The 12,992-nt window shown below is 36.6% G+C and overlaps 1 protein-coding gene across 1 annotated transcript; it reads left to right on the top strand.

The window, feature by feature from the left end:
* Window positions 1-2,112: 2,112 nt before the first annotated feature.
* LOC135201897 (adhesive plaque matrix protein-like) lies at window positions 2,113-12,673 on the top strand. Its single transcript, XM_064231195.1, has 8 exons — window positions 2,113-2,156; window positions 2,304-2,393; window positions 2,504-2,641; window positions 3,004-3,240; window positions 11,177-11,320; window positions 11,454-11,552; window positions 11,762-11,899; window positions 12,431-12,673. The coding sequence occupies exons 1-8, from the start codon at window positions 2,145-2,147 to the stop codon at window positions 12,641-12,643; spliced, it is 1,071 nt and encodes a 356-aa protein (XP_064087265.1). The 5' UTR covers window positions 2,113-2,144; the 3' UTR covers window positions 12,644-12,673.
* The last annotated feature ends 319 nt before the right edge of the window (window positions 12,674-12,992 follow it).

The raw sequence follows: 12,992 nt of genomic DNA, 5'->3' as shown, positions 1-12,992 counted from the left end.
ACAAACTTCCCCCCCCCCCCTTCTTCAACCGCTCAATTGCGCACCAGACATCCTCTACAATCACTTTCAAAAATATTCTCAAACTTCCACAAATCCTTTCATGGATCAGTCAGCTCTGCTTTTCTTTTATCTTACAAATCGAACACGTCTCCAAAATACTCACTCCCAAGGCTCAAGACAACATTCCCTTCAAATTATATCTCTTCATTTGTGTCTTTCATTCTAAGGTCTATATGTTCTTTAACCTCAGAGTCTCAATGCTTCTTTTAGTTGTCTGTAAAATAAAAATAATGAGACGGCTTTGTCTATCCGTCCTCACTTTTTCTGTCCACCCTCACATCTTAAAAATACCGAAGCTAGAGGTTTGCAAATTGGTATGTTGATCATCCACTCTCCAATCATCAAACATACCAAATTCCAGCCCGCTAGCCTCAATAGTTTTTATTATATTTAAGGTTAAAATTATCCATGATCATGCTTCTGGCAACTTAACAACACAGGCCACAAAGGCCGGTTGAGAGTTTCATAGTCCGCTTCCTATACAGCATTATACCGAGACCACCGAAAAATATATCTATTTTCGATGGCCCTGATGAAACGCTGTATAAAAAACTCAATTGCGCCGAAGAAACTTCGAAGCATTTTTTACTTGTTTTCTTTTTTTTTTTTTTACAACTTTTAGATTTCGTGATGCTTAGCCCTAAGCCAGCCTCTCTCACCTACGGTCCCTATTTACAAATAGGATGGTGCGTCCAGTCCCTAAGATAAAGACTTGCTTTCTCGACTCTCTCTTATACTACTATCATTCTGAGCTACAACGTCCATTTCTTTATATCGATGTTAGATGTCTCTGTCGAATTTCTCTCATAAGCTTCGCAAAGCCTTATCAAATAACATTAGGTCAAATTTGCCACTTTCATAAGAAGGCAATTGTGCATGTATGTATGTATGTACTCACCTCTACCGACCGCAGGAGCACAAAGCTGAGAACGAAAATACAAGTACGTACCTGAAATAAAAGGACAAACAATGATTAGCTGAGCACAATTAGCAAAGAACATAAAAAGCATGTATGCAAACAAACACGTTGTTTATGAATTAAATGTTTAAACCCCACCTTCTCATGAAAAGAAATTAGCAAGTGAACGCATGTAGCACCTTACATAATACATAGATGAAGGCTCGCAAAGCAACGAGAAAATAACGCCTAAGGAAAATGACTACAACAAACAGCTTTCAACCCTATGCTATGGTTTAATTACCTATAAAAACTGCTAACTGTCACGTAAATTAATCACAGTTTAAGTCACAAAACAATGGTGTTTAAAGTTCGCAATCACATTTATAGTATTACTGTGAAGCACAAAAAGCTGTACTCATCAGTGCACGTTTGAAAACTCCGTCTTGCAAGAAGCCGTTAGCATCTGTCACTAGCATCTCCTTTTTATTGGATACGGGAATTATCATTACATTCGACAATTACGTTTAATATAAAGAGCTGAAGAGTTTTTTAAAAATGGAAGTTTATCAACTCCTTGAATATTCGATTGTTCGATTTTTTTACAAATTGGTATAGAAAAAAATATCGAAAGGGAAAGATCGAGAAAGACACAATCTTTGGAAATAATATAGAGGACTGAAAATATACTGTAAATGTCTAAAGTAATAATGCACCATAAGAGATTAACATATCACATAAAAAAAACTTTCACTGAAAGAGTTACTCTTTTATAGATTGTTATCACAAAAACTGAATAACCAGGAAATTGCTAAATTTCATTATCAAGATATATTATGCCAAATGAGAAAATGTAACAATACTCATGTTGCAACTAACATTAACGTGTACGTAGTAAGAGTGAGAATGGAATTATTGTGTGAAGGAGTTCCACTGACGTAAATAGTAAAGAAAACTCTTATGACAATTGTCAATGAATGCTGATATATTACACAACATATTTCGCTGAGGTCATGCGACTATTCCCAGCGAGTTTTCGTGCCCAGACCTACTCAAACACAACTTAATTTACGGAACAAACTCATTTCTTCCAAGGCCGAGACATTCATTGGGAAAGGCTTGGTATAAAGGCGCCGTTCACCCAAAGGCAGGCATCAGTACTTTGCCAACTAATTTTCTGAGAGAGATGGCGCGTCAGGTAAGATGAAAAGACACGAAACTCAAAGTCAATAAGTTCTCTGTCTAAAACCATCTTTAAACGTGCATACATGTATATATACATATATATAAGTATGAATGCATTATCATCATCATTAAGGACCAATTCAAAGCCACTTCCTTTCAGATTATTGTGTTCCTGATGTTGGTGGGTATGTCCCTGGCTGATCAACCGAACTCCTACGGACAACAACGATATCGGCCCGTCTATAAAGAGGTATATGTGACTATTGATTTCTCAGTAACGCAATAGAAGTAATATATACTGAACATAACTAAATCTATTCTAGTACAGGAAGAATTAAACCAATTTTCTTGTTTTGATAGGCGGGAAAACCGTATCAATTCAATTACGGCGTGAAAGACGACTATGCCGGAACAGACTTTGGACAAACAGAAGAATCCGATGGCAACACCGTCAGGGGATCATATTCCGTGCAGCTTCCCGATGGTCGCAAGCAAACAGTGAGTGCAAATCATCCTTATCTAAGTCCATAATAAAGCAGAATCCTCATTAGTACCATTAATAACAGTAAAGAAAGGAAGGTGGAATACGTATGCTTACCGTTCATTGCCTTAATGTTACTCTCGAAATACCTAAAAAAAGTAATGTTGTTCATTCAAAGGCTACTACGATATAAAAAATATTCTTCAAATAAAAAAAAAAATCATACAGCTACTTAAACCCAAAGCTGCGTTTTCTTGCATGATTACAATGGTTTTCTATGTTCTTTCATATTTTTGGTATTCTTCTTGATAACCAAGGAATAGAAACTCACAGAGCATTCAATTATAACATGTCATTTCAATTCTTACTCGATCTCCAGGTAACTTACGTAGCTGATCACGAGAGGGGATATCAAGCTGAGGTCACCTACTATGGCGAAGCCCAATACCCAAAGGTATACGGCCCTCCTGTCACCTTCAAGCCTCAGTCTTACGGCCAACCTCAAAAATCTTACGGACCTCGGCCATCTTATCGGCCACAGCCTATTTATCAGCCTAGACCATCATACTCTCATGAATATGGAAATATTCCTGATATGTCCGAGTGGGAGGTAATTTATTAAAATAAATAAATAATAAAATAATATAACAACATGAACATCTAATGTTTGGTCTAAGCCTTTTAATGAAGTGATTTGTTGCCAAGGATCAAGTACAGGCAGAACAAAACATTCTCGAACATCCAAATATATATACAATTGTGACTCTGGATTTTTCATGGTATTAAGTTCTTTGCAGACAAAGAAGACCGATGGAATCCTGATAGATATAAAGTCAAAAGAATTATACTCGCATCAAATCCAATCATGTCTGGAAAAAGTCGTCATGCAGCGATGCCACCAATCATGCCAGCTTATATCAAACAATAGAAAATAACCAGTAACACCATATTTTCAAATCTGCCATCGCTGTCGACTCAATAAACGTCAATTTAGCTGCAGTTCATGGAATTTGTCCAATACATTTCACGTATCATAAAACTAAAATCCCTTAATACTGCATTTCATATGGAGACTGTATCATACTATACTCTAACTTAGAATGAAGTCATAAATTCATGCAGAGTATATTTAGAATAATCTGCTTGGGTACCGTGTGTAGGAGTATATGCACAAAGAAGTACAATTATACACGTGCTCAAAACTGAAGTAATATGGATTACAAACTGAACACGCACTAGACTAGGGAGAGAGAGACTTAGACGGCATTTTATAAAACCCATTTTGAGGCAGATTTTAGATAACCACAATAACCAGAACACTTATTCTCTTCACTGGGGCAAGTAGTATAATATATACGGCTCTGCACTGGGGCTGCTGCACGTCGAATAATTAGTTATTCATACTATTAAAAATTAATACTTATATCTATTAAAAATTAATACTTATATCAGGTAAAGCAATAAGATATTTCATGCGCAGATACCCAGATTCGGCACCATCTGGATCTGGCAACATTGTTCCTTTCGACAACTGTTTCATTCCTTCTTTCGCTCAACTATGGAAGTTACAAACAAACATAGTATGTTTTATCTATGACCTACACATTCTCTTCGTGAAAAGGCCGGCCACATCAATTCCTGTGAAGTTGGGCTCACTTATTCTCCACCTCCAATTTTTTTCCCTCCCATTCCTCATCTCTGAACTGGGCAAGGAAAATAATAAAAGTTGGCGGTTTTAAAGTTCTTCTCTTATTTTAAAAAATAATGAACAGAATAAAACAGTTACTTAACTACAATATCGTTGTAAATAGTTTTTTGCACACCCCCCCCCTTATTTTTTTTATTTCTACGACTAGTCGCCTTAGTGGTGATTTCATTTTATTTTCTAAGGCAAATTTTCAGTTATATCCTGTAATTTCAAAACCCTGGCTATGTCATAATTCCCAGCGAACTACCCTGAAGCCCATTCCGGACCGTTTCCTTTCCATTACTGTTTGAGTTTTTTATTGGACGTTTTCATGGTATACCATTTGTTGACGTTATCACTTAAAGATGTTTGGCACATGTATGAATTAGAGGGTCATTCCCTACATGAATGAATGAATTGATAAATATACGTGCAAACAGGAACAACCATTACCGTCCGCTGAGAAACCTTAAAAACTTAACTAGTGCCTGAATACGAAGATGTAACAAAACAGTGCAATATTGAGTTAAATTCATTACCGATTAAAATACCTTTAATACAAATCTTTAAAATGGCTCAAGACTGAGCTTATGATTGTATTCACGAATGGGTGTAACAAGCCTTCGGAAAGCTTAGCCCTTAATAGCACTGGAAAGCAAATAACTTCTTGGTAATATCACTCGGTCCTGTGTTTGAGTTCGTGCTCACCTTGCTGCTGTTAAGGCAATACCGCAAACCACTATTCCCATAAAGGTTGGCCATTTCATGCAACAGCAGTAATTAATAATAAACCCCACTACGCAGATTTCCTGCAAGGCGAGTTGCTAAAAGCAAGAAATATGTCACTCTCATTCATCCTTTAACTGTTAAATTAGTGATTGCCCTTGGATGCAAATAACCGACCCATCAAAAGTTTTTTCTAAAATCTACACAAAGGTTCATCAGCAGCACATCAGTTGACTACCTCCACAAGGAAACTATTTTTCGTAGGCTTGTGTGTTTGACAGATGTCTGGAAGCCTTAGAGAAGAATTTTAAAGGCACGTACACGAAAGGTAAACGCAATATAAAAAGTACAATAATATGGTTATGACCCAAATTCAGTAGAGAGGAGAGTTATACAAACGCTAGGACGAATGTAAAAGATTTGAAAAGAGGGAAGAACATGACCTTAGACAGAGTTAGTTAAAATTTGGTGGTGATGTCGGTCGGAACCACAAGGCGTCAATAACATAGAGGATTCACTAAACCCTAGACACTCATTAAACATTCACTGAACACACACACACACACACACACACACACACACACACACACACATATATATATATATATATATATATATATATATCTATATGAATAACTTGATCACGAAGTATATAAAACGTGATGCTATGTATAAATAAAGGTTTTTTGCCACGAAGGAAAAAATGAAAAAGCGAGATAGCCAAGTACTTTCGGTCCTGTTCGGACCCTTTACTGAGGCCTCAGTAAAGGGTCCGAACACGACCGAAAGTACTTGGCTATCTCGCTTTTTCATTTTTTCCTTCATGGCAAAAAACCTTTATATATACATATAAATATATATATATATATATATATATATTATATAGATAGGGATAGGGTAGGTATATGTATATATATATATATAGTTACTTGATGTTTTTCGTGTATTTATTCATAAGAAACTAATGAACAGATACATATCAAGTATGTAGGTGTGGGGTTACAGTATCAACAACGATAATAATGACGCATATAAAGCAGAGCATAATCATAACATTCCCTTTCTCTTTAGCAATGAACTAATGTATAAATCTGTTATTTTCTTGCAATAAATATATGAGTACATCTCTGATCTTAGCGCCGGTGGGCGTGTCCGTCTACGATTCATTTGACATCCAGCAACCCCACCCCAATACCAAGCCAACACACCTATTTGAAAAGGAGTTTGTTTCTCATGGCAAACTAGTTCTCTACCCCCATGCATGACTATACCGCATGGAGAGTACCATTTCCCATAAAACAGATTTAAAGGCTCATTACCTTCCTCGCGACAGGATGGTAAACCTTACGCAGAGCGATGCATTAAAAAGAGTTCGTGACGAAGCTGATTTTGGTCACATTCAAGTATCCAAATTTAACATCATTGTGAGAATCTTATACACTTCTGATGTACACAGTCGGAAACAGTGGGACAAAAAAAAAAAAAAAAAAAAAAAAAGAGTAAAATTAGAACGAAAATTGTATCATCAGAAACACATTGGCCAACCAAACGCACCAAGAGATACCTGAAGTAAAATGTATTTCCTAAAGCTAATGGCAGTTCTCATACTTTTTACAAGAAATTGCAGCGTTAAGCGAACGGCTCTTTGAATACCTTATTAGCGCTGTACTCCCACAAACCACAACAAGAAAATTATACAGAAATAGAAAGCTGGGTCTCGTACTCACGCGTAACAATCATCATAATGGGATGCTGAACTGGAGAGGTCTCACGGCAGGTAAAAAGAAATTGGTGACGTAACAGGCGTATGAGCTACTCCCAAATCACACCCAAGAAAACAATAATAAATTACACATACACAACACACACACACATACATACATACATATATATATATATATATATATATATATATATATATATATATATATATATATATATATATATACTAATTTCAAAACAAGGACTGCATACCCCACAAATTAAGAAATTGAAAATAATTTTAGTTACGAATGGAACCCACGTCTCTGGGCCACTATTGAATTCTAAGTTCCATCATAAATTATCAAAATTCTTGCCGAAGTTAGCATAACATAGTAGATGTCAGATGATGACACCTTAACAGCTTGAAAATTCAAACAGCTACAGCGCAAGATTCATTACTTTAACTAACTGGAGTTACATACAATGGTTATCGAGTACCAGACAATTAACTTTACAACTTTAATCATAACAATATAAAGACTTTCCTATAGGCTATAAATGTATAATTTTTTTACATGTCTGTGTTTAAATAACTTGCATAGCTGAGTCACATTCAGATTCCAATTTAAAGGTGAACATAAGTCACAGTAAAAAGTAACTATATCTTGCAGCCTTGTATGAACTAGCTTCTAAGCAAACAGAATTTTGTAAGGTATAATCAGTCACAAAGCAATTAATCGTACTACCAGTTGATTCTTGGATCAATGTCAAGACCACACCAACCACATTTAAACTCCCTGCCAAGACGAGAAAGACCCAGCTTCCATGGAAGATCATCCTATGAGCAGGAACAAATAACACATTGAAGGTCACTGTGCACGAGGCAGTCAGTCCTTCGATTTAATTCTCGTACCTCCAACATATGCTTAAAAGTACATTTCAGTCCCATTTCTAATCCTACTATATAAAAGGTATTCATTTTTTATGTGTAATAGTGATAGTCTACGGGTACACCTGCCATCCCTATCTATCGATAACATCTTTACTCTTGTAAAAGTAGCTTCAAAGCATACATCAGCCCAGGATCCAAAAGTTGGGTCCTGCATCAGCCCTGGCCCTACCACAGAAAAGTTCATGTGCATCCACACATCAATTTTTTGCGTGTGACACCAACAGGCATCAAGCACCAAACCTGGTGCTTGATGGCTTGTTTATTATTCTTCGTTCAGCCAGGGCAAGATTAAAACATTGGCTCCAACGTAAGTGTGAAGAATGAAGGTGCATTGGACTGGAATGACACGCCACCGTCTCCATGATAGGGACTTGACGTCTCGACCCTCTACATTACCGTCACTTTTCTAGTATACTTGCAAAATCAGGATTATAAAACTGGACTTTCGATATCGTTATCAATTTTCTTAATGTCTTTCTCCAAAGTTAAAATATAGACTGATACTCTTATTTGTGACAGAAGTTGTGCATGTTAATCAAATATCTTTGTTTAATTTCTTTTCTTAAATCACCAGCATTTCTACCAAAAATACAAATCATTATCTTAAAATTTTTCAATCTGCAAAATTTGGCCCCGACTCTCCCGCCCTAAACACCCACCCCAGTCCAAATAAATTAAATAAAAATGTAAAAATTGAGAAATATAAAATTTTGGCAATTTTTAAATGGAAACGAGAGAGGTGTTCCTTGAATACTGATCCTTTATGAAGTTCCATTCGAAATACGTGTACGAAGATCGACCAGCTATCGGTTTAAAAGCATTTCCATGTAAAGCTGGACAATACTATAGAAAGGCTTCAGGCCTATATTTCATTGACAGGTATTTCTACTGAAAACTAGGTAATATCTTAAGTTACAAAAATTCCCCTTGCGATTTTAAAAAGGAAAACCACATCTGAAAACGCAATCTGAATTTAGTTTCCCTGTTTGCACTCTATGAAATTCAACAGAATACTGAAAATAACGTCTATTAAACAAATTAAAGATGCTAAAATCTGGTTATCAAGATTAAATACAAGATCAAAGCTGTATTTCTCGTTATAAAACTGCATTACTGCAAACATAATTTTTATTGTGGTAATGGAAAAAATTCCACAGCAAAAACAATTACTCGTATAGCAATCAAACAATATGAAAAAAAAGTCTTCAAATCTACAAAACTAACTATCCTATCACTGAACAATCATAAGGCAATTTCACAAATTCAGGACGTTCTTTAATGACATCACAGTCACCTATTACCACTTTCACAATCAGAGTGCGGAAATGGTAAGTTTTTGAACCATATCTCGGAAGAGATGGCTCCTGAGATACTTTGTTTGTCATTAGCTCTGAAATTTCTTAATACATTCCAGAATTACTCTTCCATTCCTGTTGACAATTTTTACTTCTATGTAAATAATCCAATCCGACCAGAATTTTGAACTTTGAATTTACTCTAAATGATCTACAATTCTTTCATGTCGTTTTTAGCTGGTTACAATTTACAACTGGCATGTTAGTAATAGTGGTCATCTACATCTCAAAAGCTGCAAAGCAATACAATAAAGGCAGGAGTTAATTTTAAGATGATGAAAATGAAATGAACACACGCAAGTACAAATAATCTTGGGCAAATTTTAACTTAAATGTTACATTTCAAGAACGAAGCTCCGCAATTTATCAGTATTTCCAAAGGAAAAACGTCAATATCGACACCTGCCAAAGATGTCCACACAACACACACACACACACACACACACAAAATAAATCGACGGAAACATATAGGAATCTTGAGGCTTCGCTGGCAATTCCCTCAAGAGCCGATTCCAGACATCAGTGCTATTCCAGTCTCAAGTGTGAGACATTCGTAAGCATAGGAAGAGATATCCTATCAGCGGCTCGAAAAAAAAAGAAACCAAAGGAATAACCTTTCTGCCACAATAAAATGAATGAAAGTAAGAAGAAAAGCCGTCAGTGCCATAGAGATTTACGAACACTAGAAATGAAAATTTAAAAATACAGTATGCTTTATCAAAAGGAAATAAAATTAAATATACCCTAACTTCAGCAACGTCTACTACTATTTATACAAGTAGGCACGATCATGCAGCAAAATAAATAAATAAACAAGTAAATAAATAATGGATGTGTGTGTTTGTGTGTTCCAGCATAACTCTGAAACGAACCGAGCTATTTCAACCACACTTGGTATACATATGACTAACTATTTAGAAATGAATACTGGGGGGGGGGGGGGGTGGGGGGGGGGGGGGGGGGGGGGTAGAATCACTAACAACAAACAGGATGGTAGGGGTGGGAATGGGGGTGACACGTAAAAAATAACTGAAAAAGAGAGACATGTGTTTAATCCATAGTTTTTGAGTTGCTGAGATGAATAGTGACTCTCCAGATGCCCTTTAATTCCAAGTTCAGCCCCAATATGAAGGGGGCTGAGAATGGGTGAAAAATAAAATGTAAAAAATGACAGATATTAGCGTCTAATCTACAGTTTTCGAGGTTGCCGATATTAATAGTGACACTCCCGATGCCCTTTAAGTCCAAGTTCAGCCTCAATAGGAATAGGGGGTGAGAAGGGGTGAAATATAAAATGTCAAAAATGCTGGGCAATTTAACTAAAGTAACTATCTTAACAGGAGAGAGAGAGAGAGAGAGAGAGAGAGAGAGAGAGAGAGAGAGAGTTTATTAGTTGTCATTCAGTTTTTCCAGGCAGTGTCGGGTTGGTCAGCTAGAATATGTACAGAATTGTTCCGTTCCATTATTTAGCATTATTTTATCTGCTTTCACCTATAACTCAGACTACCGTTTTATTGTTTAGTATCCTCTATTCTCACTTTAGGTATATCAAAATGGCCTCGAACTTAGTCTTATGGAACAAGATTATTTATTTGGATTTTACCATCTGATACCAACTTTTCAAGAAATCGCGCAAGAATGAAAAGTGATTCAAATTTCATTTTCATGAAAAGTAGATAAGTGCAAATAGGAGAAGCAAAATTTTAGTCTATGATATAAAAAACTTTTAAGTTACAGTAATCATTTCTCAGAAAACGTTACTTCCTTTCAAAAAACACAATGTTTTATTGCTTATTACTGCAAAACACAGACAATAGTCCGTTAAACTATCATTTTCAAAAGAAAATTAAAATGAATTTCTTGCAACAATCAGAGCTTCCCTTTCCATTTTTCGCTATGTGAATTCACACATACGAAAACTTCTCATGCTCATTTAACCACGAAAGTACAACTTAAAAATGCATTTCTCATTATTCTTTTTCAAACACAAGCAGACGTGTTACAGAATCAGGAATAAATATGAAGTGCCTCAGGTCAGGGAGCTCCGGTTTTTGATGGCATAATAAGTCTGCAGGACCCACCTATTCTTTTTTCGTAACCCGCCCACGCCGGGAGGCCTCATTTCTGACATGGGTTCATCACTAACCAAGGTCAAGACGTTCCAACGCTTTCCTATATAAGAGCCACTCGCCGATACGCCGCCATCATTCCCTCTTCATTCTTCGTTTCTTCCGCACCTTTCGCAAGAAATTTCGAAAACATGGTTCCTAGGGTGAGATTTCCGAGCTTCCCACAATCATAAAAAGTGTTCTTATCATTTTAATAATCATGTCTCACTGAAATGACAGAATCTACTATAATACTGGTTTATGACTATGGTATCGTATATTGAATTCTTCTTCCAGGCAACAGCAGTATTTGTATCCACGTTGCTAGCGGGTATAGCCATCGCAGCCCCATTGGATTCGTATGGCCAGCAAAGACATCAACCAGTCTACAAAGAGGTCAGTCAACAATCTTTTATTCAGATAACTACTTCATTGAGTTACAAGGGCTACTGGAACTGACGTAAATTCCTAAAATGAGCTTTTGAATATACATGTGTTGTCTGAATACACATATATAAATACTCCTATATTTATACAACATAAAATATTTATGTCCACGTATGTTTGTATGCGAACGCTATGAAATGTCCCTTCTTCTCTTACAGGAACCAAAACCATATCAGTTCGCGTACGGCGTTAAAGACGAATACGCCGGGGCCGATTTCGGACAAACAGAAGAATCCGATGGCAACACCGTCAAGGGATCCTATACTGTTCAACTTCCTGATGGCCGCAAGCAGACAGTAAGTAGCTAAATCAATAAAGTACCAACATTATCATTATCATTATTATTACTATTATTATCAGGGGCATCAGTAGCAGCAGTGCATGCCTTTCATCTGGATATATATGACAGTAGCCACAAAGTTCTGTTCCAGCTGGGACCAAATTATGTAAGGGTAGAAAAAAAATGCTATTTACTGAGCAGGCTCACATGGGTTTCTTTCCAAAGTTGAATTGTCCAATCTTGATTGTTTGTCTCTCCCTTATTTCTTTATAAAGTTTGGTCTTTATCCCTTTAATTTTTTAAGAGACAGCTGTCCCTGATGGCTTGTCTCATCTTGTTTTTCCAACTTAGGCCGCAGCTCGACTAATACGCATTTCTAATCACATACGTAAGATCCCATGAGCAATTAAAGAAATGCATTAAAACTTACTGTATATGGCTCCCGCATTCGTGTTAAAAATACATAGCAATCCAACGATACAGAATGGATAATGGAGTGTGTAACCGTCTTTTTTTTCTTTTTTTTTTTTCCTCCGTCATTTTAAAGGTAACTTACGTAGCAGACCACTACGGCGGATACCAAGCGGAGGTCACCTATTATGGCGAGGCTCAGTACCCACAGGAATACGGACCTCCGGTGACCTTCAAACCCCAAGCTTATGGTGAGCCACGGCCTTCTTACCAACCTGCTCCTTCCTATGAACCAGCTCCATCATATCAACCTGCGCCATCCTACCGGCCGCGTCCTTCCTATTTTTAAAAGCAAAATGTATACGGAACTTTTTGCTGATCGCTGAATATTCTACACAATATAACGATAATATATTCGAAGACTGATCTAAATATATATATATATATACCTAGGCTTCATTCCCTTTTCCTTTAACCTTCCTTAATGAGGATTAATCTTTTTGTATCCTTTAAGTGACATGGGTGGCTAACAAGACAAGTTAAAGGATCTTGGAACACACTTTGTATGAAGCGGTGACTGGAATGTCGATCATTATCTATCACAATTTTTGTCGAGAGCTTAACGACGCACAATATTTCCTACAAGTTGCCAACACTCGATCGATGCCGGAATGTCAGAGCCTTTAAAGAAAATTCAT

The sequence above is a fragment of the Macrobrachium nipponense genome, chromosome 28, assembly GCF_015104395.2.
Source record: "Macrobrachium nipponense isolate FS-2020 chromosome 28, ASM1510439v2, whole genome shotgun sequence".
Classification (NCBI taxonomy): Eukaryota; Metazoa; Arthropoda; class Malacostraca; order Decapoda; family Palaemonidae; genus Macrobrachium; species Macrobrachium nipponense.
The sequence above is the reverse complement of the archived record's forward strand: the minus strand, read 5'-3'. Positions and strand labels throughout refer to the sequence as shown.